This window comes from Onychostoma macrolepis, chromosome 05, assembly GCF_012432095.1.
Source record: "Onychostoma macrolepis isolate SWU-2019 chromosome 05, ASM1243209v1, whole genome shotgun sequence".
NCBI lineage: Eukaryota > Metazoa > Chordata > Actinopteri > Cypriniformes > Cyprinidae > Onychostoma > Onychostoma macrolepis.
The window spans coordinates 34,273,231-34,301,159 of record NC_081159.1 but is presented as its reverse complement, the minus strand read 5'-3'; the positions used below and the strand labels follow the sequence as shown (position 1 = coordinate 34,301,159).

At 35.8% G+C, this 27,929-nt stretch overlaps 1 protein-coding gene, 2 long non-coding RNA genes and 1 other non-coding gene across 5 annotated transcripts in view; 3 read left to right on the top strand and 1 right to left on the bottom strand.

Annotated features, from left to right (window-relative positions):
• Positions 1–17,732, bottom strand: part of ganaba (glucosidase II alpha subunit a) — a 31,106-nt gene extending 13,374 nt beyond the window's left edge. Inside the window, exons 1-15 of the mRNA XM_058774776.1 lie at positions 17,537–17,732; positions 17,096–17,185; positions 15,918–16,026; positions 14,885–15,012; positions 13,315–13,494; positions 11,270–11,335; positions 9,666–9,723; positions 9,380–9,458; positions 9,151–9,247; positions 7,494–7,674; positions 7,117–7,270; positions 4,652–4,887; positions 2,762–2,888; positions 2,598–2,677; positions 2,343–2,483 (exon numbers count right to left, since the gene is read on the bottom strand). Coding sequence (XP_058630759.1) covers positions 2,343–2,483; positions 2,598–2,677; positions 2,762–2,888; positions 4,652–4,887; positions 7,117–7,270; positions 7,494–7,674; positions 9,151–9,247; positions 9,380–9,458; positions 9,666–9,723; positions 11,270–11,335; positions 13,315–13,494; positions 14,885–15,012; positions 15,918–16,026; positions 17,096–17,185; positions 17,537–17,556 — 1,746 coding nt within the window. The 5' untranslated portion in view covers positions 17,557–17,732. The remainder of the gene's footprint in view (positions 1–2,342; positions 2,484–2,597; positions 2,678–2,761; positions 2,889–4,651; positions 4,888–7,116; positions 7,271–7,493; positions 7,675–9,150; positions 9,248–9,379; positions 9,459–9,665; positions 9,724–11,269; positions 11,336–13,314; positions 13,495–14,884; positions 15,013–15,917; positions 16,027–17,095; positions 17,186–17,536) is intronic.
• Positions 17,733–19,145: 1,413 nt separating this feature from the next.
• Positions 19,146–20,051, top strand: LOC131541384 (uncharacterized). Its single transcript, XR_009271484.1, has 2 exons — positions 19,146–19,350; positions 19,754–20,051. It is a non-coding gene; the product is annotated as an uncharacterized LOC131541384 (long non-coding RNA).
• On the top strand, positions 19,493–19,626 carry LOC131541781 (small nucleolar RNA SNORA57). Its single transcript, XR_009271591.1, has one exon. It is a non-coding gene; the product is annotated as a small nucleolar RNA SNORA57 (small nucleolar RNA).
• A 1,127-nt stretch (positions 20,052–21,178) lies between the features above and the next one.
• Positions 21,179–24,996, top strand: LOC131540200 (uncharacterized). 2 transcript variants are annotated; one of them, XR_009271211.1, is made up of 4 exons: positions 21,179–21,290; positions 24,234–24,461; positions 24,566–24,646; positions 24,733–24,996. It is a non-coding gene; the product is annotated as an uncharacterized LOC131540200 (long non-coding RNA). The 2 variants fall into 2 exon arrangements; XR_009271210.1 differs by having other exon boundaries at positions 24,566–24,996.
• The last annotated feature ends 2,933 nt before the right edge of the window (positions 24,997–27,929 follow it).

Sequence of the window (27,929 nt, the reverse complement as noted above, 5' to 3'; positions counted from 1 at the left end):
GCTTCCTGTTTCACAGAAATATAAATAGGAGGAAAACAAAGCCCAAATTCCTTAATCATCCATCACAATGAGAAAACCAAAGAATATATTTCTGATGTGCAGCAAAAGATAACGGAGCTTCACAAATTAGTGAAGTGGCTTTAAGAAAAGAGCTAGAGCAGTGAAAATTCCCATTTCCACCATCAGGGCAATAATTAAGAATTTCCAATCAACATAAAATGTTACGAAACTGCCTGGAAGAGGACATGTCTATATCGTCCTAATGCACGGTGAGAAGGAGAGTTTGAGTGGCTAAAGACTCTCCAAGGACCACAGCTGGAGAATTGCAGAAAATAGTTGAGTCTCGGGGTCAGAAAACCTTTAAAAATAAATAAAGTCAAACAGCACCTACATCACCACATGTTGTTTGGGAGGGTTTCAAGAAAAATTATCCTCGCTCATCCAAAAACAAACTCAGCATATTCAGTTATCAGACACGACTGGAACTTCAAATGGGACTGGCTTCTATGGTCAGATGAAACTAAAAAATGAGCTTTTTAGCAGCAAGATGGGTTTGGTGAAGACAGGGATAAAAAGTACCCCATGTGTACAATGAAATATACTGCTGTATTTTTGATGTTGTGGGCCTATATTTCTGCTGGAGGTCCTGGACATCTTGTTTAGACACATGGTATCATGGATTCTATCAAATACCAACAGATAAAAAAAAATCAATAAGTTACTGACTCTGTTAGAAATCTTATAATGGGCCATGTTTGGATCTTCCAACCGTACAATAATACCAACACAAACCTCAAAAACAACACAAAAATAGGTCACTGAGCACAAAACCAAGCTTCTGCTGGCCATTCCAGTCCTCTGACCTGAACCCTGTAGAAAATGAGTGAACTGAAGAGAAGAAGCACCAACATGGAGCTGGGAATCTAAAGGGTCTGGAGTGATTCTGGATGAAGGAATGGTCTCTGATCTCTTGTCAGGTGTTCTCTAACCTCATCAGGCATTATAGGAGAAAATTTAGAGCTGTTAAACTGGCAAAAAGGTTTCAAAAAGTATTGAATAAAAGGGTGCCGTTAATTGTGGCCAATGTGTATTAGAGAAAAACATTTCATAATGATATTTCCCCCCATTTTAAATTCTTATTATCCAATGAAAGGTTAGATTTTTAGTGAATTTTTTTAATAAAAGATCAAAAGGATTAACAATGTAGATTAATTTTCACAGCCTTCTTTGATCATATTTACCAAGGGTGCTGATATTTTTGGCCGTGACTGTATGTATAAACACTAAATTCTAATACCATTTGTGACCCTGGACCACAAAACCAGTCTTAAGTCGCTGGGGTATATTTGTAGCAATAGCCAAAAATACATTGTATGGGTCAAAATTATTGATTTTTCTTATGTCAAAAATCATTAGGATATTAAGTAAAGATCATGTTCCATGAAGATATTTTGTAAATTTCTTACTGTAAATATATCAAAACTTAATTTTTGATTTGTAATATACATTGCTAAGAACTTCATTTGGACAATTTTAAAGGCAATTTTCTCAATATTTAGATTTTTTTGCACCCTCAGATTCCAGATTTTCAAATAGTTGTATCCCGGCCAAATATTGTCCGATCCAAACAAACCATACATCAATGGAAAGATTATTTATTCAGCTTTCAGAAGATGTATAAATCTCAATTTCGAAATAAATTTACACTTAAAACTGGTTTTGTGGTCCAGGGTCACATTTATTTTGTCTAGAGCTGTTGGGTAAATATGTATACAGAATACAACACTGATAGCAGGGCAAATTTACCCTGTAATTTAATAATTGTTTTTTGGAAAGTATCCAACCTCTGTGAGTTTGCAAAAACATGCTCTTGTGTATTTTTTACATGAGCCTGGCTGTAAAGAATAAAACACCTTTTTAGAATAAAACACTGATATCTTATCAAATATTTACCTTAATTTGTCATTGTCATTTTTTTTTCTTTCCTGGGTGGGTGAATCTTTAATATTTTTGAGAACGTGATAAACACCATTGCATTTTAAAAAACTTAACATTGGCAAAATTAAACATACATATTCAATAATAATTGGAGACACTGACCTAATTGGATTATCATAATGATAATCATAAATAAATCTTAAAATTATTTAAAGGTTTGCTCAATATTAAATGTTAAATATTTTTATTTCTTGTAATTTTAGGGTTAAAATGTGGTCTGGACATGTGGGTATATGTGAGATTGAATGTTTTTTGGAATCAAGAACTTATGTGGCCATTAAATATATGAATAAAATACATAAATGAATAAGCAAACAAACAATCACAAAAACAGTTTTTCTTACCACATAGAGGCCATAAAGATTGTGAATGTCTCTGTGCTCCCAGACACCATGAAGTGCATCTTTGTGCATGGTGACCTCAGGCCCATTAAACACAGACGGCTCGTTCATGTCATTCCAGATGTACTGATTCGCCATGGAACCCTAGACAAAGACACACAACATTTAATAATAACACAATACTAAAATCAATGTCAACAGTTTTTGAAAGACAATCTAATCAAATCCAGTGGTAGCAGCTGTTCAGAAAGCCCTCACCTCATACTGGTCATAGGCAAACTGGCTGGCCCACCAGGCTCTCATCTCAGGGTTTGTGAAGTCTGGATAGCCCGAATTACCTTCAGCAGAGAAAACAATGCGTTTCAGATCTCTGAAGAGTTCGTCACATTGATTTTAAGACAGCTGGATGAGTAGCTACACACCTGGCCAACACCAGCCTTCATAGTCTCCTCCATCTTTGTTTTTAACATAAAAGTTTTTGGAGCGAATCTCATTGTGAATCTTGTAGCTGCTGTCCACCCTGATGTGAGGATCTACAATGGCCACTAGCTGAGGAGACAGAAAAAACAATGTCACAATGAATTTATTAAAGTGTATAAATATAATTTATTTGCGTAAACTTTTCTTTGGAAAACTTAATGGTCAATAAAGTTTAACAATCACATTTTGACATACAGGTGCATCTCAATAAATTAGAATGTCGTGGAAAAGTTCATTTATTTCAGTAATTCAACTCAAATTGTGAAACTCGTGTATTAAATAAATTCAATGCACACAGACTGAAGTAGTTCAAGTCTTTGGTTCTTTTAATTGTGATGATTTTGGCTCACATTTAAAAAAAAAAAAAATCAACTCAAAACACCTGCAAAGGTTTCCTGAGCCTTCAAAATGGTCTCTCAGTTTGGTTCACTAGGCTACACAATCATGGGGAAGACTGCTGATCTGACAGTTGTCCAGAAGACAATCATGGACACCCTTCACAAGGAGGGTAAGCCACAAACATTCATTGCCAAAGAAGCTGGCTGTTCACGGAGTGCTGTATCCAAGCATGTTAACAGAAAGTTGAGTAGAAGGAAAAAGTGTGGAAGAAAAAGATGCACAACCAACCGAGAGAACTGCAGCCTTATGAGGATTGTCAAGCAAAATCGATTCAAGAATTTGGGTGAACTTCACAAGGAATGGACTGAGGCTGGGGTCAAGGCATCAAGAGCCACCGCACACAGACGTGTCAAGGAATTTGGCTACAGTTGTCGTATTCCTCTTGTTAAGCCACTCCTGAACCACAGACAACATCATAGGCATCTTACCTGGGCTAAGGAGAAGAACTGGACTGTTGCCCAGTGGTCCAAAGTCCTCTTTTCAGATGAGAGCAAGTTTTGTATTTCATTTGGAAACCAAGGTCCTAGAGTCTGGAGGAAGGGTGGGGAAGCTCATAGCCCAAGTTGCTTGAAGTCCAGTGTTAAGTTTCCACAGTCTGTGATGATTTGGGGTGCAATGTCATCTTGCTTGTGTTGGTCCATTGTGTTTTTTGAAAACCAAAGTCACTGCACCCATTTACCTAAATTTTTGGAGCACTTCATGCTTCCTTCTGCTGACCAGCTTTTTAAAGATGCTGATTTAATTTTCCAGCAGGATTTGGCACCTGCCCACACTGCCAAAAGCACCAAAAGTTGGTTAAATGACCATGGTGTTGGTGTGCTTGACTGGCCAGCAAACTCACCAGACCTGAACCCCATAGAGAATCTATGGGGTATTGTCAAGAGGAAAATGAGAAACAAGAGACCAAAACATGCAGATGAGCTGAAGGCCACTGTCAAAGAAACCTGGGCTTCCATACCACCTCAGCAGTGCCACAAACTGATCACCTCCATGCCACGCCGAATTGAGGCAGTAATTAAAGCAAAAAGGAGCCCCTACCAAGTATTGAGTACATATACAGTAAATGAACATACTTTCCAGAAGGCCAACAATTCACTAAAAATGTTTTTTTTTTATTGGTCTTATGAAGTATTCTAATTTGTTGAGATAGTGAATTGGTGGGTTTTTGTTAAATGTGAGCCAAAATCATCACAATTAAAAGAACCAAAGACTTAAACTACTTCAGTCTGTGTGCATTGAATTTATTTAATACACAAGTTTCACAATTTCAGTTGAATTACAGAAATAAATGAACTTTTCCACGACATTCTAATTTATTGAGATGCACCTGTATTGTGAAGCCAGTTATCTAATAAGGAAAAAAAAAAAAAGTAAGGCGTGACTTGATTATCCATTAATTATTGATTGGATAAGATATCATTTCAGGCACTCACTTTGCGTCTTTTGTCCATAAGGCCCTGCAGCATTTCTTTAGGTTGGGGGAAATTGCTGGGATCCCAGGTGAAGTAGCGCTTTCCATCTGCATGTTCAATGTCCAGCCAAATGAAGTCATACGGGATGTCATGCTCATCAAAGCCCTGATCGACAGTCTTCACATCCTCCTGATCATTATAGTTCCAGCGGCATTGATGATATGCCAGCGTAGAGAGAGGAGGAAACGACTGAGTGCCTAAGAAAGAGAGGGTTATGTTTAGGAGGAGGATAAAGGCAACACTTTCAAACAACCGTATGAACACAGAATAAAGGACATTATACCACTAATAATGATTCAAAATATGCATATGATTTATGGATTCAAAGTGTCATGTGAACCTAGTAAAATGTAATCTTGTAAAAAGTCATATCTTATTTTTCAACTAAAACCATATTGCATCCGATTAATAACTTCTCATTAATGAGCAAACATTACTACATTTATTCTAATCTATTTTTTGTTAATTAAAAAAAAAAAAAAAAAAAAAAAGACATTCTTTGAAATTAAAAAAATTATACATTAACTATATTATGAAAGATAAATTGTATTTAATTCAAAAATTTTGTTTTAATATATTATGTGAAACTTATAAGAACATATAATCTGAGAATTACCAATATTAACTCAAAAGAAAAGATGAAATTCCTCACGACTGATCAAAAACAGCCCGAATGTATTAAATCTACATATTCATTTTCTAACAAAACAAATTATGGAGTAACAGAATACTTTCAATCAATTTTTCATGCTGCAACGGTTCATAAATATCCATGCATATTAATGTGTCTCAACAAAATTCAGTTCCAAGTGTGTGTGAGAGATACGGTATATTTTACAAAATTATTTTGTAAATTAATAATCTATCTCAAAGTCAAAAAGTTATCATCTGTATTTTAATAGTCTTGGTTTATTTGCAAAGTTTGGTTCCCCTACTAAATCCTAAGCAATTGTTAGACATTTGTACATACTGTATCTCTTCCAGGTCAAAATGGAACCAAATGCAATATTTGATAAAGCTAAAGTAATATTCCAGGTCATTCTCAACCTACATACTACAGGCATTTGATCAGCTAGAGACAAAAAAATAAGGAAAGTCTGGCCACGCCCCAAGTCACGCCCACAAGCCACACCCCCAGGACTTATAAAAAATATATATTTTAGCACATTAAAAGATATATCTTATATTGTAATAATACATTCTATTGTCCTGTAAAAAATAAAAAGCAGCATTTAATAATCATGATAACAATAAAACATATTATAATAAAGTACTATAATGTATTATAGTAAAGTATATAGAATTATTATTATTATTAAAGCACCTGCAAAAAGTTTGGAAACTTTACAATTATTAATGATTTTGAAATAAATATCTTCTGCTCAAAGCTGAATTTATTTGATCGAAATAAAGGAAAAAAAAACTAAAAAACAAAACAGTAATATTGTGAAATATTACTAAAAATAAAAAAAACAAATTTTAATAAATTATAAAATGTAATGTTATTCCTGTGATTCCTTCATTACTCCAGTTTTTAGTGTCACATGATTTTTTAGAAATCATTACAATTTTTGACTCAAGAAACATTTCTGATTATTATCAATGTTGAAAACAATTTTGCTTTTTCATATTTTGTGTGGAAATGGTGATGCACTTTATTTTTCAGGATTTTTTGATAAATATAAAGTTTAATGAACAGCATTTATCAAATATATTACATTTGTTAATGCATTTATTAAATCAAAATCATTTTAAATGTCTTCACTCACTTTTTAATCACTTTCATGCATGAATAAAATAAATTCTCTCTTTTTTAAATATTATACAAATGTTTGAGTGTTATCGTTTCCACAAAAATAAGCAGCAAAACTGTTTTTAACATTACCAATAATAAGAAATGTTTCTTGAGCAGCAAATCAGCATATTAGAATGATTTCTGAAGGATCATGTGACACTGAAACTGCTCTTTGTAAACAACTACAGATTTATAAACGTTTCTAATGATGAATATTGCGTTTCCAAATGCAAATTAAAGCGGCTCAAACCAAGCGCAGCGCAGTAACAATGAATCGAAACTAAAAACAGTACTGTAACAGCAGACACCCTGACATCACATGATCACCCTGATACCATAATGTCATAATCACGTAATTTGTTTTTATGGGTCTGCTAACTGAATCATGAAAAGCATGTAGGAGTTTTGAGATCTAAAGGCAGTCGGCAATATTATGGCAAGCATTTCTTCAAAATGTCATACGGTCTTGAAAAATATGAGGGTGAGTAAATGATGACAGACTGAGTGAACTATACTTTTAAGTTGAAAACAACATGAAATGTCCTATACAGAAATTTTTCCCAAGTTTAGCATTAACACTGCATGCAGTGAAGTGTGCGGTGGCACTTCCTTTTCCTGTGTGTTTGTGTACCTGTAAGCGAGGCATACTGAGTGAAGACATCCACAGGTTTTGGTCCCAGCATGATAAAGATATCAATAATACCACTCTCAGATATCCAGCGTACATCCGTCTGAGGAGCTTCACTAGAAACTTGTACGATGTCCAGTATTTTTCCAAACATTGTCTGAAATATGGATACACATTTAAAGCAATTGTTATAAAACATTTAAAGAAGTGCACTGATACCAAAACTGATGCACTTGATCAAACAAACGGTTAACATCAGGCAATATTGCAATGCTCTCTGATATATTGTGCTTCCCTAATTTGAACATTAACCTTGTCAACCAAAAGCATTAGACAACTTACAAAAACAAATAAAGAAAGAGCAGGTTGCTCACTCTCACCCTTCCTGCTGTATTTGAGCTGATGTCCACCCACGCCTCTGCTGCATTGAGCCAGAAGATGCCCATGGTGCGGTCAGTGCTATGAGATATGAGGACAGGAACTGCCCCATAAAGGGCCATTGGGTTGTGTAGCTCATACTGAAAAACATCCAAGTTGTACAGCCGATACGGGTCTGATCCACTATGAAAACAACATAATGTTTTAGTGGAACACTACTGTTTATGTGATTTAGTGCCAGCATGATAAGCTAGAAAAAAAACAACTAATAAATGATAAGCTGGTGCCACATAATGTTTCATAGTAATGGCTCTTCATTTAAATATATTCAATATTCAGTTTACATTTGGCTGGTGGACAGCATTGCTAATGGCAAAACCAGCACTAGCCTGCAATAATCACCCTGGACCAGCATCAACATTTAGTGTATATTTATATTTGAATTCATGTCTGCATTTGAAAAAAAAAAAAAAAAAAAGTCCTCATTTGCTGGTTAATCGTTCACCTAACAGTTCATCTACCTCAGGCCATCTAAGATGCAGGTGAGTTTGTTTCTTCATCGGAACAGATTTGGTTAGCAATTGCATCACTTGCTCATCAATAGATGCTCTGCAATGAATGGGTGCCGTCAGAATGAGTCCAAACAGCTGATAAAAACATCACACTAGTAATCCACACCACTCCAGTCCATCAATTAATGGCTTTCAAGTAAAGAGCTGCGTGTTTGGAAGAAACAAATCTAACATTAAGGCGTTTTTAACTTTAAACCGTTGCTTTCTCTAAAATATGAGTCAATAATCCATAATATTGCTTTCTCCAGTGAAAAAAAGGCCTTGTCTGAATCAGCAGAGAAATATGCACAGATCAAGTATCGTTTACAAGAGAAAACAGTCCAAAGCAGATCTAAACAAATATATGGGTGTATTTTGATATGAGAGGATGACAGGGGATGGATTACTGGAGGAAGCGTTATTATGGATTATGGACTTGTATTTTAGCTGGAAGCAACTATTTAAGCAACTAAATTTTTTTAGAACTCATCTGTTTAAATTATATTGACCCTTAAAGTTCTGCATAATTAGAGCGTGGCCAGTTGAGTGACAGGCGGATTGCTGCTGCTGTCACCACTGGCGAGCTAGGTGGGCGTGGTTTCAGCAATCAGCTCCACCCATGTACCGCCTTTTTGCCCATTTTCGATTATCCGGGAGTTACGCGTGGTGACGCGCCTGCGAAGATGGTGGCGGTCGCCCACTTTAGGCTTCAAAAATGCTCTTCAGAAACCTACGGGTGATGTCACGGACACTATGTCCATGTTTTTACACAGTCTATGGTTAAAACGTCTTAATGCTGGATTTTTTTATTTTTTTAAACACAGCTTTTGACTTCACATGATGTTAATTGATGGACTGGAGTGGTGTGGATTACTTGTGGATCAGTGCCATGTTTTTATCAGCTGTTTGAACTCTCATTCTGACGGCACCCATTCACTGCAGAGGATTCATCTGTAATCAAGTGAAGCAATGCTAAATTTCTCCCAATCTGAAGCAGCAAACTCATCTTGGATGGCCTAACAGGGAGTACACTTTCAGCTGTGGGTGAACTATTCCTTTAAGTTGCTTGTGTGCCCTGCATCAATCTCATGCAAGTGTAAAAACTCACTCTGTGTTTTTCAGTTTGAGTGTGTCTGCGTGTTCCGGAATGCCATAGATGTGTTCCACACCGGGTAGAGAAAAATCTAAACTAATAGACGATGGACCTGAGTTGAAATGAAGATAAAAAAAAAAAAGATTAAACAAACAAAACACATTTGACTGGAATTATTTCACCAATATTACACTGAATATGTTATAGAATAAAATTAGAAAGATTTAACCACATTCCAATATACCATTGGGCTTTGAATCAGTATGAGATTTAAATGTTTCCTCCCACATGCCCGGTTTATCCTCTTCTTCTATCTGTCCATCCTAAATAATAAAAAAAAAAGATAAAGAAAAAAAGCCAACAGGTTAAGTTTGTATGGAAAAAAAGAAAAACGTTTAATTTTTACCACTAATAACATATTGTTGCAGAGCTCAAAGCTAAAAAATTCAAATGTTACACTATCTAGGTATTGTTAAACAAATACAACAGGGTAAGAGAAGTTTAGCTGTTGAAAACATATCTACACACACCTCATCGGTTTGCTGCTCCACATTCTCCTGTTCTGTTGCTTGCTCCGACTCACTTTTACTGCAAAGCAGGCAAAGTTTCTCTTAAAACATATGTATTGGTACAAGTAAACAAGTTTAAGGAGAGTGAATTAGAGATGCACTCAATGACTCATTGATAATCAGACCAATACAATACCTGTACTTGACAACATTTTGCAATTAAACAAATATATTGTGATTCCACGACAAAACAAACACTGATTTTTGTTATACGAAAGTTACAAGTTTGCTTTGACTGGCCATTGATATTAAATGCATGCTAAACAAAGCATGGTGTCATCCCGGTAAATACCACTTTTCAAATAATATTCTGGATGAATATAATTGTGTAGTTGTTTAACAATGGTTTTATTAAACTATCTGAGCAAAGGTGGATGGAGTTAATGAAACGGTGTTTGTGAAGAAGGTTGGCTATTTGCACAGTGTAAACGGACACATTAAACACTACAGGTGCATCCCAAATCACATACTTATGCACTATTCTATGATGTTTTGTAGTATGAATAGTGCGAGTAGTGTGTTCACACTGAAAATTTCAAAAAGTGGAACCTAAATAACCGAAAAAGTGTGGAATGTTGGACACTTTATGCACTCAACTGTCGCAACTTTAATTACGTTGCGAAGGGGGAGGGGCTATCAGACTCTGATTAATAATGACAAAATAACCTTATAAAATTCATAAACTACATGGTTGAGTGCATAAGTGCATCTTTTTGGACGCAGTTTATGATTCACCTGTAAAAACAGTAAAATGCACCTCTGGGGTGAATGCATCTCATAAAAAAAAATTAAAAAAATTATAATAAGAAAATAGATCACTTGTGCCAGGAGCACAGATGGCAAACTATAGGTTAAATACTAAGGCTGTGATATTTGGAACTGGCAACATGTTTGTTGTACAGCAGCCTGTCAGTCTGATACAAAAAGATTTACATTAAGTTTCAAGATTAACATTTCTCAAAAGCAAATATACATTTTTGGGAAATGTTAAATAACTTTGTTGTTTTTATTTTGTTTAACCAAATAGTTTCATGGTCAATAAATGTTTATGGTAAATATTTATGATCCCCCAACAACTGGCAGTGCAACAAAAGGTACAGGTTAAACACAGCAGTGTTTGAACACACAGTTTATGACTATTAATGAAAATACTACAAAACTAATGGCCGTAATATTAAAATCAAATCTAAACAATGATCACTGGTACACTAAAGATTTTAGGTACTACAATTGTTATTTCAATCTAGAACACACATATAATTTAATACTAAATCAAAAGCAAATTGTACACTACTGCATAAAGTGAGCATGCATAATTTGGGGGTAATGCAGATATTTAAACAACTATTGATTAAAACAAGTTAACAAATGTTAATTAAACATTGGGTTTAAAGCAATAGTTCACCCAAAAATGAACATTTCCTGATTATTATTTCCTGGGAATGGTTAAATATTGGGAAATTTTCATTTTGGTGGGAACTATTCCTTTAAGTAAAAGAAATGTAAATCTAAGATTTTATTTTATTTTATTTTTTACAGTCAAGAACTGGACAAATGGATGTTACCTAGAGAACATGCTCTTGAGCGAGTCCCACATGCTACCAACTGTGCTACTTATTTTATGAGAGATACTGCTGAGCGGGACAGAAGAGAGGAAAGTTGAGAAAAAGAGGGGAAGGAAAATAGAATGTGATGAGAATTTCAGTAAAAAAACATTTACAACCGTATTTCTGAATGAAATGTCTGACACAATTACTTGATCTGTCCTTATCTGAAAGACAGAAATCTCAGAACCCAGTATTTAAAAAATTAAGTGTCATTTTATTCTCAGAATAAAATAAGATCAGACATCAGTCATATTGCTCTTTCAACAGTACAACACACAACAAACCAACCCAAATGGTGACCATTTAAAAAAAAAATAAATAAAAAAAATAAATCCCATTCAAAATTATTGACGTTTGTTGAAACACTGTACCATGGTTCCAAAGTTGTGTGTATATAATGCTTATATATGCTTCTGTGGAATTAGTAAATCAATGCAGTTCCTGTTCAAAATCAAGTTTTGAAGTTATGTATAACTGTAGTTTGGAATAAAAATCTAAGTATATTTTTATTGTTATAATCAATGGAGGCTTTTATTTAACAATTCCACATGGTTTTGTTGTTGCGGTTTCATCCAAATAAATGGTTTTAATACTGTGATTCATCTCAGAAATTCTTAGAATTCTTTATTGAAGACTTTTTGGAAATTCCCATGAAGATGATGAAAGGGAAAACCAGAGCTAAGGTCACTGAAAAAAAAAATAGACGATCACTGATGTGCTTAACTGGGCTTAGATGAAAGAAGTTCTGCTTTAACAGAGTTAACGCAGACAGGGAAAGCCAGAAATGAAAAAAGAAGTAACAGCAAGATAAGTAGAAAGTGAGAGATTAATCCACAGATTTTAATCAGCGGGAACACGGGGGAAAATGCATTCCAGCAGCAACAAACCCCTTTTAATTTTAGGCAAAATTCTTGGCATCTGTTATTCCAGCCTTAAGGGGTTTGTTGCATCCAGGCCCTGATGCACTTCATGAAATGTTTTTAATTTTGAAAAAAAAAATTTTTTTTTTATATATTTATATCTTAATTGTCATGAAAATAATGCCACAATACAAAAAGTGTTGATGGTCTAAAAAACAGGCATCATTTTCTTTGTGGAAAATAATATCTTTGTTTTTTTTTGTCCTTCTGATTTTGAGGTGAAATATGACCAATAAGGCTGCATTTACACTGGCACACAAAAATTTTACTCGCATGTGATACAGATCTGATATACACGCGTAATCAAAAATCCACACAAGATCCTATTTTTCACATTCGTTCTCAGCAACATCCAATTGTGGTTTCAAAGTAGATACATTTCTGACATCTGGACATCTGACTTAAACACGTAAATTTGATTCCCATTGCAATTCCAAGCCATTTTAAGATGAGGAGACACATTTGCCCACAGAGATAACTTCTCATAATGTAAAATTATGAAGCAGATGTTGCCTGCATGCTAGAGATGCAACAATGCACCCCAAGACAACTGAAAATCGATACAAATGTGTGACGATTCAAGGAGGTTGAGATGTTAAAATGAACCACGCAACACAAGGGAGTCATAAAACGAGGTGGGAGTTTACATGAATATTTTTTTCTTATAAAAAAATCAGATATGGTCAAAAGATTGGTTCTGTGCATTAAGCCTTGCAGTGTAAATGCAGCCTAAATGTATTGGTCTTGCATTTAGCTGCAGACTACATAACTGCAGTGTATGCTTCTAATAAACAGAACATTACTGTGCATTGGTGTGGATGCATACATATAGTCATAGGTTAGGATTTTGTTATCATTTTTGGTGTGAAGACTGTGTGTATATGAAAGGTAGAAAGAGTGAAAAAAATATTCAATTAATCAGAAATTCAGCCCAGGAAAGCAGTGCTAACTTTTTAGCATTACGTATTACTTACTGAATATTATTTCAGTATTCAATTTTCATATTTATATAATGTGGGTAGAATCGGTTATGAACTTCCTGAATGTGATGCCCTTTCTGCCCGCTTGTGTTGTTGGACTCACGTGTCCTTGCGTGCTCGTAGGTGCTCGAAGGCCAGCAGGCCACGGGAGTTGAGTGACATGAGCACTTGAGGACCCTCAACGATGTCCAGCCGAAATGGCTGAGCACTTACGATGAGCCGCTGATCTTTGCCACCCAGAGACAACACCAGACTATTCTCATCCTGAGCCACCACTGAGAGCCTGAAGACAGACACAAGACATGGTCACACTTTATATTAGGTGGCCTCAACTACTATGTACTTACATTAAAAAATAAGTACAATGTACTTAGTGTCCATACTGTATTGCAAAACACTATTGCTGATATTGAGGTGTTATATGGGTAAGGTTAGGGACAGGTTTGATGTTATGGGTAGGTTTAAGGGTGGGTTAAGGTGTAAGGGGTGAGACAACAGCATAATTATAAATGTAATTACAGAAATTAATTACAGATGTAGTTATTTTTAAAAATATAAGTACAATGTAAAAACATGCATGTACACAATAAGTGCATTGTAGCAAATGATTAATTTAAATGTAAGAACATAGTAGTTAAGGCCACCTAATATAAAGTGGGACCCAAGACATTCACCTGTTAATGTGTGAATAGAACAGCATAGCTCAATGTTGATCATTTTTATAAAGATGACAAACTGTCCCAAATTATAATATGAAAAATTGAACCTTCTCTAGACAGATAAGAAAGCACATTACAAAACACAAGAAGCTTTTAATGGACAATATTTGGCATTTTTAAATTACCAGTATCGGCCGATAAATTGTTCAGTTTGGCCAATTAGTTTTGGAAGCAGATTTTATTTTGACAGCACTAAGAATGTCAGTGCCTGAGCGCTTTAAATCTTTATAAACTCTATTTGAAACTATACTGCACTATATCCAACTATATTATCATATTCATGTCACTGCACAAAATTAGTTTTACCTCTTTATTTTGAGAAAATTTTCACAAACTTACAAGATTACTGATTGCACTGTTCTTTATCAAGTTCAAATATTTTTTCTTATACATTTTACAATCAAGTGTAATGTAGTAAACATGTAAAATAATTCTAAATTTCATTGCAGCAAATGTTATGTACATTAGTTCAGTTAAAAGTGTAATATCATGTCTATCAGCCACCCTCTCTCTAAATGCTTTTGACCTCTAAATTAGTTTTTTGACCTGATTTACAGTCTAGTAGAAAATCTATTTACAAGTTCATGCTAGTTACCAAAAGTCAGAGCCAGTGCAGATTTGAGTTGACAGATTTCAGAGAAAATCGTACCGTGTATGATGGTCACAGACTTATTTTCCTTCAGACTTTGATTTCATCCAGTTAGAAGAGATCAAACATCTTTGATACTTTAATTTACAAAGTCATCAAGTAAATGGTTTCAGATTTTAAAAGTCATATAGTGTATTCCAGCCTTAAGATATCATACTGGCCATCAAACAATCCACACCGGTCGACCACTAGGGTCTAAGGTTCATTTTAAAATGACAAAGGACCTGACTCAGTTTACAAATGTCTAGTTGTTTCATCTGTATGCAGTAAAAGCAGCTCTGATGGTGTATGTAGCCTTGACTCACATTTCAGTAATGGGATCAGAGATGAGAACATCCGGAACCTCGTAACGAGGCTTAAGTGGTTTGAGTTCATTAATCTTCACCCGTGTCATGTTGCCCTGCAGTCTGTACAGCTCAAGCAACAAGCGAACCTACAAACAAATGCAAAGAGTCTCAGTTCTTCCACACTGTGGAGCACAACATTGACCAGACACTTTTTCAGAAGTCGTGGCAATGGAAACATTTTTTTGCCATCAAATTCATTTCTGACAAATTCTTCAAAAAGAAAAAAATTATTTCTCTGATACATAATGATTCTCTCTTCTACAAATCTTAACACTCTTAATTAAAGCATTAAGAATTATGGAAAGCACTTCTTGTTTATTGCTTGTAACATGTTTCTTTGTTCCCCGTTATTAGTTTATATTTGCTGTTTTATGGCTATGTTTAGCTAATTAATAATTCTCAACATACAATTCTTTTGATTTATTATTACTTTGAAATTAATTTAAAAAGTGCATAAATGAATAAGTCAATAAAGTCATTATTAATGTAGATAAAGAATTATTTTAGATTCGGATTATGATTAACAGAATCTGAATCAGATCGGATTCCCACCGCTAAGTTCTATATCTTAAAGTCGGAATCAAACAGCAATCATATTTCTTCCCTATTGTGATGTATACCTGATTAAAACGACTTCTCAAACAAGAAAAACGTGTAAAATGGGACTTGATTTTGTCCCTGTGAGTGAGAGAGATTATTGTCTTGAATTATTGCCTTCAGAGAGTAGATGTTGTTGTGAGGTGGAGGGTAAATCAGCGTTTTTGAAAAAGAGATTACGAGGGCACATGAATACAAAAAAATTTATAAATAAAAATGATGTGCATGGATAACTCATTTATAATAAATGTTGCAGTTAAATTGAATAATCATTAAAAACAAGATTTGTAATATTGATTTCACTGTTACTTTAACCCAAACAGTCAACTTTGAGATGAATCACAACATTTGTTGGTAAGAAACTGCAATGAATCGTTTTTGTATTTTTTGTGACCTTGTTGTTGTCATTGATGAGCTGCAGGGTGAGTCTGGAGTTGCTCAGCTCCAGTGTATCCAGCAGAGCTCTGTACGGAGACTGACTCGGCTTCAGCTCCCTCTGACGCCTACAAATCATTCATAAAACATCAGACATGTCACATTTGCGCATCATTCTGAATGCAGATATGGCTAAACACTGTATCTGATGAAAAGGCTTTGAAAGTAAAACAAAAGGACTAATCACATCTGTCTAAAAAAATCATCTACTGTCTCAGGTTTCCTCATTAGCTAGTTCATTCCTAATGTTAAAAATTGTCAAAAAACAAAAAAAAAACAAAGGTTATTTTCAACTGAGGTGACTAAGTCCATTTGAAGAAAACTTGCAAGTATACTTGCCATATAAAATATATTAAACTAGTAGTTTACTAAAGTATACTGCAAAGTGTACTCCGTAAACTCAAAAGTATATAATTAGTAAACTAGTAGTATACCTACAAGTTCACTTGTAGTGTAGTCACAATACTAAAGAAACACTTGTTGGTTTACTATTTTACACATTTTTGCATTTTAAGTAAGGCATGCACTGAAAAATAAAAAAAAATAAAAAAATCAGTGACATACAACATTTTACAAAATTCAATGTCTGAATTGTACTGTAAATTTATTAAAAAGTTAACTTCAGTAAGTTCAACATTTACAAAAATCAACCATGGTTTTACTAAAAAAAAAAACTCTCATTCAAAAAAACATGGTTATAATAATTAAACCATGGTAACCAAAAGTGAACCATAGTTTAACAATGGTATTAGTAAAACTGTGATTATACAAATGGGAATCAATTTTCGTTAAGGGAAAGTTCATTGGACAGCAACTGTTGTCTAATTTCATTAACTAGTCTTCCTGCAGGGGGAGCGTGTTGGCTCAGTAACTTAAATCTTCTGTTAAGTAACACGCTGTTGTTTTTGTCTTAATATTTAAGACATTTGTAAACTACACTACACACATATTAATTCCAAGGATCGATAAAGAAAATACAATGATATTTCCCTCACAACCACTGTGATTAGGCAATCCTGAGCAGCACTTAGACATATCACATGACTGCGTACATACATTTTCGGATTCCCTCTGATTCATGTTAATTGTTCCAGGTTGATCAACTTATACATAATATAGTGTACTCATCATACTCACTTGCAGAAGGCGCTCTGGTCGCATGTTTTAAAATTGCTGCGGTCCACAGCCTGAGCGCTCAGACACAACAGCAGAATCAGCGGCAACAAACTGAAAGACAATACCACATCCTTCACAAAATATACAAAACAGCAACCCGTGCACACACTATTACTCAAGCCATTTAATACTCATTAGAAACACGAGTGTACGTAATTACGGTAACTTTTTAGTATCACGCCATTTACTATACCATTGTACCGCAACAGTAATGTTACTCTTTTGAGGAAAATCATAGCAAATATTTCTGACACCGTGAGGAATAAACTCACAGGCTGCGAGGCCATTTAAGTATTTAATGAGCATACCGAATGGGTAAAGTAAAAAGAGCTTTTCAAATGTGTGAGCCTTTTAGATTTTATTTACACATAATCCTATTACCCTGCCTGAGCGATACAATACCTGTCACAGGAAGCCGCCATCTTGCCTCCGTGTGAACTTTGCCCTCCGCGCGCGTCCAGTCAGTTCAAATGCCTCGTACACGTGGACCTTTTCAAGAAAGAAAGAAATAAGTGTGTGTGTGCTTTCGGCTTTTATATCATCAATCGTGAAAAAAAATGCGTTCGCTCTCATTTACACATGGCGTGCTACAGCGACTAATTAATTGCAAAAAATTTCGCGCCATGGGTAGGCAGGGCTTCACTGTTTCATCAGTGGTCTGGATCAAAATGATACTGACAAATATAAACATTTCACTCAGTAGATCAGAAGGAAAGCATTTTATTTTAGCAGCATGCAATAGGAAATGGTGGGCAGTTTGGGACTCATGTCATAGGGGTCGGCACTATTACAAGGTTTAAAAAAAAAAACAAAGAAAAACAAAATAATTCACAACTTAAGTAGAGGAGAACAAGTTATTTTCACACATTTACGAACAGGACATTCAAACCTAAATCATACTTTACACATTATAGGGAAGCATAACACAGGTTTGTGTGATGTATGTTTAATAGAGGAGACTGTAGAACATGTTTTGAAGAAATGTAAGGCATATGAAAAACAAAGGAGGATTCTTAAGGAAGAATTACAAGCAGTAGGGTGCCAGGAGGAATTCACTATAGCCAGTTTATTAAATGATGGTCCAAATTCAGGAAAACAAATAAATGCAGTCATGATTTATTAAGAATAGTAGGTTATATAATAGAATCTTCACACTCCATCACAGTAGGTGGCGGTATGCACCTTTGAAGTTGGTTCACAACCTGTCATTAAACCAAAAGAAGAAGAAAATAACATTAGAACTAATATTAGGTAATAGAAAATTCAGAAGAATGATAATAATTTATTTAAGGGACACGGGAATTTCCATGAGAATTTAAGAATTTTTTTTTTAAGCCTTCTCATTGTCACTCCACACTCCAGTTCAGTTGGTCGCGGTAATGCACCAAAAGTTGGCTTGCCCACCGCCAATAAACACTATAAGAAGAAGAAGAAGAAGAAGAAGAAGAAAATGACATTGAGCCTGCGTCCCAATGTGCATACTATCCATTCTAAAATCTATATGATTAATAATTTTCAATACTATTTAGGGCAGATAGTGTGGATAGTATGCACATTGGGACACAGGGTGAGAAACTTTATTTGACCTTGAAATAGTCACGAATTTGATAACTTTCAGGCTAGAATTAAACCAGAAACTTTACTTTTAGTTAGACCATAGACTGTACTATGTCACATATTCCCCGTTATTTTATTATTCGCTGCTCAGGATGGACCAATTACAGTCGTTTGTGGTTACATAATGATCCATTTTTTTATGGATCCAGGTTTTGTTTAGTAATTGTTGGTGTCAGTTTCACTAATTGTTGTTTTCAATTATTATTAAATGTAAACACTTATAATTTAATGTACAGATATTTGCAGAAAAACAAATAAGCAGGGTTTACTCCTATACATTCAAACGCTATATTTAAAGTATTTATTTGCTTACCTGTGCATAATAAAACAAACTGGATACAATGTAAATGATTTTACTTGATAAATTGTTTAGTAATAATAATAATAATAATAATAACAATTCTTTTTTACAAAATATCTGGACTTTTAACACATAATTTAACACTTATGTCGCCACTGCGTCATTACTTGAAGTCGTCAGTTGATTGGACGGATGCCTTCACGTGACGCTGAAATGACGACACCACTAGTATAAAACACCGCGAGCGGCCATCGTTCTTTCTCTACTCTACTGCAGCGCTGAGGAAACGTGTTCGATGGTATGTGAACTACAGAGTTCATTTTGAATCTTTTTTTTTTTTAAAGAGGTTAACTTACGTAAAATAGTTTTATGACGCATAGTTTGTTTTGAGTGAGTTAATGAGATTAAAGTACCTTTTTGTGTGGCCTTTTGAGTGCAACCCTCCTTCTTGGCATACTCGTGGTTTTTTTGTACCCTTGTGTGTATGTGTGGAGGAATAATAGAGCCAGTGCAATGTCTTCGGTACCAGCATGTTTCCCATCGGCTGGTTCTATCCTCAATCACTGGAACACCTTTTCGTTTTGATTCACTTTAATGCCAGTATCCGCTTGCTGTTTTGTAGTAACTTGGGTGTTAAGCTTTGAATGTTTTGTAATGTCTCATCACTTGTTTTCTAACTTAAATTTGTCCTTATTTCTTAGGTTTCATGATAATTGTGACCCCTGGAAGTTTCTACTGAAGTAAAGCTGGCTTCTGAAGTTCTGGGAATGGTGGTTTTGCTTCCACAAGCGTTGGTGTAGGTGCTCAATAAATTGTATCTGGTTCTATTGTATGTTAAACCTGTTGCAACTTGTTCAAATTGATAGTTTGGTTTATTTATTTACCCTGTATTGGCATACAGCCCTATTTTTGCCATGTTAATATTTGCTATAAGCTGGACCAAGAACCTTATGCGTTTCTGTATTTTGAGTACAAGTTCCAATAAACGGTGTCTTTTAATCTCTGGCCTGCTCTTTTTTTACATGTTTTTGGGTTTCTTAAATTTGTGATGACTGGTGTCCACTTGTTTTTGCAGTCGATGTTAACTTTAAATATCCTCATGACTCTTCGTACTTGTTCTGTAGGATGAAAGCAATTGGTGCATTTTTGCACATTTGTCAGTTTAAGAGATGCAAGTCATGCCATATTGCAAAGCAATATGTGCTAACACTAAATGTGATAAACCTAAGATATAAAAAAAAAAATAGACATAGACATAAACCTAAAACACTGATTTTAATTACATTTTCCATAACTTCATTGTGGTATCACAATGGATCTCTTCCTATTAAAAGGGACAAGTTAAGTTATTTTCTATAAGTTGCACTAATTCTGTCAATTTTCTTTTTTTTTTCTTTTCTCCAAAGGTTCATTGTGCAATATTAAGCTCATTCTTAAACATGACATTGTTATTGAAAAACTAGTGTTGCTCAGCGAGGCTGATTAGAATTGTGAAGTACAAGACTTGTAGGTCTTAACTCCACACAGTTTTGTATCACCAGTCATTTGTTTGATTGGGGAAAGCTGTTAGACTTTTGTTCATGAACAATTTGAACAATAGGAACCTGAAATGTGGTGTTTTTTAGCTCTAGTTACAGCCCAAAAAAGTCTGTACACTTGTCTCCTTTAAGTGAAAGTTTATAAAGAAAAAAGTATTTTGCAATACTCATCTGTGTAAACTATTTTATTTAGTTATGTTGTGGTGCATTTTGCTACAATTTCTAAGCATAGTTTCATACCACAAAAGGGTTCTAAAACTGGACTGTCATCTGTCTTACCAGGAATCCATGATTGCTTGCAAATGAAAATAAAAACTGGGAGATGTGCTTTAAAACAGATTTTATTGTCTAAGAAACTGCAAATTTAAGTTTCACTTTTTATCTAAGTGACAAAATCAGACAGAATGATTACGCAAACAAACGGCAAGAAATTATTCAACGATCAGACGGACGTTTAGACGTCAGATTATGAACGAGGTGTTTATAGACCTGTGTCAGTTTTAGAGTTGATGTGTTTAGAGTTGTCCTTTACTTTGAGGCAATTGAAAATGTTATGTGTTTGTGGGGACTTTTCTCCCTGCATTTCATTTTAAACGTAAACGTTTCATGTGCGTCGTCTGATATCACAGTTGATGGTACAGTGGTTCTAGCGGCGCGGATGTACTTCTCTACATCTGCAGTCTTTGTTGGCGAGTAGATGGTAACTCATTACTTACTCTAGTTTAATTTGCATATAACAGTAATTTGTTATCATGAATGCTGCTTCCAAACAATTTAGAACATGTGCACATTTATTATTCTTGGATGTCGCAGTATCCATTTAATTTGCATGCCTCTCTAAGTCTGACCAGATGTAAGAAACATTTTCAAATCACTGCACATCAACTCAAACTTTCTGTTCGTTGTAAATGTTACCGGATCAGTAAAAATGTGCAGGCCTAGTAAGCGATTCAAATATTTGTGTAGTATGATGATACAGCCACAAGGTGGAGCCAAGCATCTTGCCACCGAAAGTACTGGCAAATGCACACAAATACAGTGTGTTTCTGGGTCTTTCTTAAAATAGGTTTAAAGTGTTGTTGAAGTATAAAAGCAAACTTTAAACTTGAACTTTTAAATGTTATTCAATGATCCACGTTAGAGATATTTTACTGCACATGTCATTAATATATTCAATGTATTTATTGACCTGGTATGGTATTGATACAGCCACTGCTAAGGATCAGTGTTGCCAATTTAGCAATTTTGTTGCTAAATTTAGCAACTTTTCAGACTACCCTAGCAACTTTTTCTTCCAAAAGCACCTAGCAACAAATTTAGCAATTTTTAAAAAATTATTTGGCAACTTTTAGCAACTTTTGATAAGTGACTCAGACAACAAAAAGACACACATCTTCCATCCAAATTGCACAAAAAGAAAACCAAAGATGCCTAGCAGTACACACATCACGTGAATTGAATTAGCCGCTATTTGCATTTCTTCAATATAATAATAATAATAACAACTGAATAATTGTTCATTTATGATAGGCTACACTTTGTTATAGCTTGTACTTGCGATTGTTGATCAGTTAGTATGCTGTAAGAAAAATGGAAAATATAAGCTACTAGTAATTTTCCAGGACGTTATCCATTATCCATTGTAACCCTGTAACCCGAAAACACAATGCGTAATTTAAAATGCAGGTAAAAAACCAATACGTAAAATTCTTTCATATTAACATAGTAGATTGTGCCCTATTTTTACAGCCTTTTCTTGGAGTGTAGCACACTAACTACTAATACACTGCTTAAAGCATAATTGTTGAGAATGTGTTATATTACTAGTTTACTAGCTATTGAAAAAAAACAAAAAAACTTAAATTGTAATCATTCAAAAATGTGTAAGTGTTCAATAATTCAATGTTTTTTTTTAAATATAGTTATTTATATTTTAATATTATATTATGCATATTATTTTACAAACAAATCTAAATGAACATATATAAAATATATATTTTTGTTGAGATTTGATGTTGTGACACAATTTTGCACCGTGATTACGCAATGAGGTCATCGTGCAACGTCATTTAGCAACTTCTAGCAACAAATTGACCTTCCCTTAGCAACTTTCTCTGAAAATTAGTTGGCAACACTGCTAAGGATTACATGAATAGGATATAGCTATCCTCTTGATAGCTGCTGATATCATGCAGGTGCAGAACAGACAGCTGTAATTTGTGTGGTGTCTTCAAGTGCAAATTTTTGATCCAGTAGCAGCTGACACGAGGCGACAGCACTGTCGGCTTTTGTCACCGCTAGTTTTTTGAAGTCAGCTTGGTGTGTTTTTTTTAGCTTTAGCGCCATAGCCCACTTATTCCTCAATGCTGCAGCCACAGTTATTCCTCAGCACCATGACTGACCACAGGACCATCTCAAAGCCAGAGCCACAGTCTAGGGCAGTGTCAATACCACAGTACAGGATAAGTCAGTTAAGTACAGTTAAGTATTTTTAAGTTGGGTGTACCTGAGGTGCCTGTCTTGGCCATTTCACCTGAGGTACCTGTCAAAGCCTACGCTTCCTGTCACCATGGTCTCAGCACTGCTCACCCTCTGTGTCATGGCCACAGTCCAGGAGGCCATAGCCTAAGTATCACTCATTGCTGCGACCACAGTCCAGGCACCATTCAGACCTGTGTGCACAGCCCAGGCCTCCCTCAGTGCCATGCCTATATAGCCCAGGCCCTGGCAGGACTATGACCAACCACAGGACCATCTCAGAGCCAGAGTAAGTGCTTTTAAAGTGGTCAGGTAAGGTCTCTGTAGCAATTTAAATTTAAAATGGGGTGATATTGTATTAATTATCACCCAGCCATAAACATTATACATATTTGTGGCTTATAATTACAAAATATGCAGTATTCTCTATATGTGCTGGCCAGAGGAGGATGGGTCCCCCTTGCTGAGTCTTGGTTCCTCCCAAGGTTTCTCCCTACATTTAATCTTAATTTTGTAGGGAGTTTTTCCTTGCCACTATTGCCTTTGGCTTGCTCACTGGGGGTATTAAAACACTGTAATACTGCCTTGAGGTGCCTGTCTTGCCCACTTCTCCTGAAGTACCATTTAAAGCCAGTGTTCGCTGTCACCACTGCTGCTCTTCCGTGGAACTTGAGACCGGTGTGTTGCGCAGGTGTTTCTCATTGCCATTGGTTCCACAGGCCTCATTTCATTCCCACAACTCTCAGTCCCACCCTGCATTCCACATACACCCATCGGCCAACACAGGCAGGGGATACCCTCAAGACTGTGCTCACTCCTTCTCCACCGGTGAAGGGGCTAACACGGCAACCTTGACGCCTGCTGGTAAGGACAGATGAGGCGAGAGAAAGGAGATGAAAGGAAGAGTAGAGACAAAAAAGAAAAGGAGAGAGAGAGGAGAGACGAAAATATAGAAAAGGTTCAGCTTTGCAGACACACTGCTGCTTGGTCCTCACTCCATTTCCCATGACTCTCGGCCCCGGCCTGCTTTGGATGAGGGGGGTATGTGGAAAGAAGGCCAGGGCCGAGAGTCATGGGAAATGGTGCTAGGGCCAAGCAGATGTATGTCCGGGGAGCTGGACCAATTTTTGTACCCTTTTTGTTTTTTTGTTTTGTTTTTACAAAGGCTTTTTTGCAGTCCATTCCTTCGCATCGCATGCTCCTCACCATTACAGGGAACAGCAACAAGCCCTGGCTTCTGGCGAATGGCAGCCACCCCTCCATGACCTGGTGGATGGCAACGAGTTGATCTGTACCTCCCTCCTTGTCTGGTCTTCTCTATCTCCACTGTTATCATTCCTCCTATATTTTCCTGGAGCTCCTCCATGGAACTTGAAATCCGTGTGTCAAACAGGTGACTCTCATTACCATTCATTCCACCAGTCTTGCTCCATTCCCACGGCTCCACCCCAGTTGCCACAATTATTATAATGGTTCATCCCCCCACTCCTCCCACAGCTCAAGGCGTGCCACGGCCAAACACAGGTCCATCACAGAGCCAGAGCTACATCCTAGGTCTACCTCATCGCTACAGTGCAGGTCAATCTCCAGTCTATGGCCAGCATTGTGCAGAATCGTGCTACTTTCATGCTGCTGCCTTGGGTTGTTTTATTTTTGGTCCACAGGTTGAAGCGAAACCCCCTCCCCCCTGGAACACGAGGTTTGGCCAAAGTCAAACACCCTGGAAGGAGGTTTTGACCCCCCTGGAACATGATTATGGACTGGTTTTGATATTTTCCCCCGGAACGCAATTGCTCTTGTTTTGAGTACTGGTTTTGTTATGCAGACCTGGCAACCTATCTATGGCCATGGCCCATCTGCTGTGCCCATAATCTCATGGTAGAAATAAGCCATTAACTATGTCACATAAAGTATGAAAAAAATAAATAAACCACCTCATGTTTGATTTGCAATATTTCAGCCTACACTGTTATTGCCATCATAAAAAATGCAGAGATGTGGTCAGATTTTATTTTTTATTATCTTGAAGATATGTTGGGAGAGTAAAAACAGTTGAATTTATTCTGAAACTCATGTCATACATTACATATTTACATTATTTTTTACTTTTTAAAAACTTTTGTCTGAACTTGAATGAAAAGGTCATTGTATCTTACCTTGTATTTTAAACCCAAATTGCATTTTCTTGTGGTTGCAAACGTGAAACATCCTTACAATGACAAAAGATAAATGCACAGATATAGATAACAGTAGTAAGTAAAACTCACAAAACCTTCTCTGCAAATGGACATGCCTGTAATGTATTTAAGATGTAGTGGTGTTAAAACAGACAGATGCTTTAGATGATAAATTTGTGATCTCCTGAAGCAGTTCTTTCACAGCTTTCTCCAGATTCACCAGCTTATTGACCTTGTCTTCGAACAGCTTTTAATTTTCATCTCAACTATAGGTGAATTTAATTGAGAAGATTTAATCTAATGTTTTTAGTAAAGACTACTTAATTTTAAGAGCAATGAACCATTAGGTAAAGTTTACCTAACATTTGTTACATTACTCAACCAAGATCTTACGTGAGTAAAACTGAGTAATATCATCCCTTGATTGTTACTGTAAAAGTGTTTTTTGAAGCTAGTATAGCACATGTTTGCAATGGTGTAGTAAGAAGTTACCACTGCACTGACATTAGCACAGGTATTGCTCACTGATTTAAGCATCATTCACTATAAAGCCTTCATTCATATAAGCTTCTTTCATACAGCCAACAAACTTAACCACAAGCTATTCTCTTCAGCAAAATGGTAACTACAAAAGCTTCAACATAGCAGAAACTCTTTTAAAATGTCAAACATAACCAAGCAATAAACACTATCAGGTATTTCCCTTTAATCAAAAGAAATAAAATGGCACTTAATTTCAGAATTTACTCTCCTGATCCAGCCCATGCAAAGCATATCGGTAACTAAAAATACACTGTCTTTCAGTTAAAGCAACAAACATGATTCAGGTAATCCCAAGCCAAAACAAAGTAAACACTTTCTCAATCTAAAGCATTCGGTAGAAATAATCCCATATATGCAATCTGGTTTTATGAAAAGGAAAAATGAGCAATATATCAAATAACATTCACATTATTTAGATTATTCTGATAGAATACAGATGTCACAGTAACATAAAACTAAAACTTTCTACAATGAAATAAACAGCCGTGTAGCTCTTGGCAATTAGTATTTCATCATGATTTGGTATTAAAACTATTAGGTATTAGATACGAATGTCCCATTTCCCCTTTTTTATTATTTGGCTGCAGGATTATTATATTTTAAAGTTGTGCATTGTTCTGGTATTGATGGATAGGTGGGAAGTTAACTATAACACATGCATTGTTTTGAGGTATCAGTCATTCAAAACGTGCATCCCAAATTAAATTGTGCTAAAAATATTTTTAGCACAATTTAATACCCTAACTTGTGGCTACCCCATACAGACAGGTGAAATGTCTCGCTCTGTTTATCCTACAACATATCTTTGTTGAATTTAGCACATGTAGATGTTTCAAATTCATATGGAAAATTTATGGAATAGTTAAATCCATATGCAGAGAGAGGCTTGAATGCCTTAAAAATTTATGTGTGCAAAAGCCCGAATTCCGGAAATGTTGGGAAGTTTTTTTAATTTGAATAAAATGAAAACTAAAAGACTTTCAAATCACATGAGCCAGTATTTTATTCACAATAGAACATAGAGAACATAACAAATGTTTAAACGGAGACATTTTACACTTTTATCCACTAAATGAGCTCATTTCAGATTTGATGCCTGCTACAGATCTCAAAAAAGTTGGCACGGGCCAACAAAGGGCTGAAAAAGCAGGAAATTTTGAAAAGACATCTAGCAACTAATTAAGTTAATTGACATCAGGTCTGTAATTTGATTAGCTATAAAAGGGATGTCTAGAGAGGCAGAGGCTCTCCAATCTGTGAGAGAGTGCATAAAAATATTGTGCAATACTTTTAATAACAACATTCCTCAGTGTCTAATTGCAAAGGCTTTGCAAATCTCATCATCTACAGTGCATAACATCATCAAAAGTTTCAGAGAAACTGGAGAAATCTCTGTGCGTAAGGGATAAGGCCCGAAGACCTTTGTTGGATGCCCGTGGTCTTCGGCCCCTCAGACGACACTGCATCACTCATCGGCATGATTCTGTCATTGACATTACTAAATGGGTCCAGGAATACTTCCAGAAACCACTGTCGGTAAACACAATCTGCTGTGCCATCTGCAGATGCCAACTAAAGCTCTATCATGCAAAAAAAAAGCCATATGTGACCATATTCCAGAAGCACTGTTGTGTCCTGTGGGCCGAGGCTCATTTAAAATGGACTGTTTCAAAATGAAAAAGTGTTCTATGGTCAGATGAGTCCAAATTTGTCCTTCTTTTTTGGAAATCACGGACGCTGTGTCCTCCGGGCTAAAGAGGAGGGAGACTTCCAGCGTGTTATCAGCGTTCAGTTCAAAAACCAGCATCTCTGATGGTATGGGGGTGCATAAGTGCATACGGTATGGGCAGCTTGCATGTTTTGGAAGGCACTATGAATGCTGAAAGGTATAAAAAAGCTTTTAGAGCAACATATGCTCCCCTCCAGACAATGTGTATTTCAGCAGGACAATGCAAAACCACATACTGCAGCTATTACAACAGCATGGCTTCGCTGTAGAAGAGTCCGGGTGTTGAATTGGCCTGCCAGCAGGCCAGATCTTTAACCTATAGACCAGAGGACATTTGGCGCATCATTAAATGAAAAATATGTCAAAGACGACCACAAACTCTTCAGCAGCTGGAAACCTATGCAAGACCTAG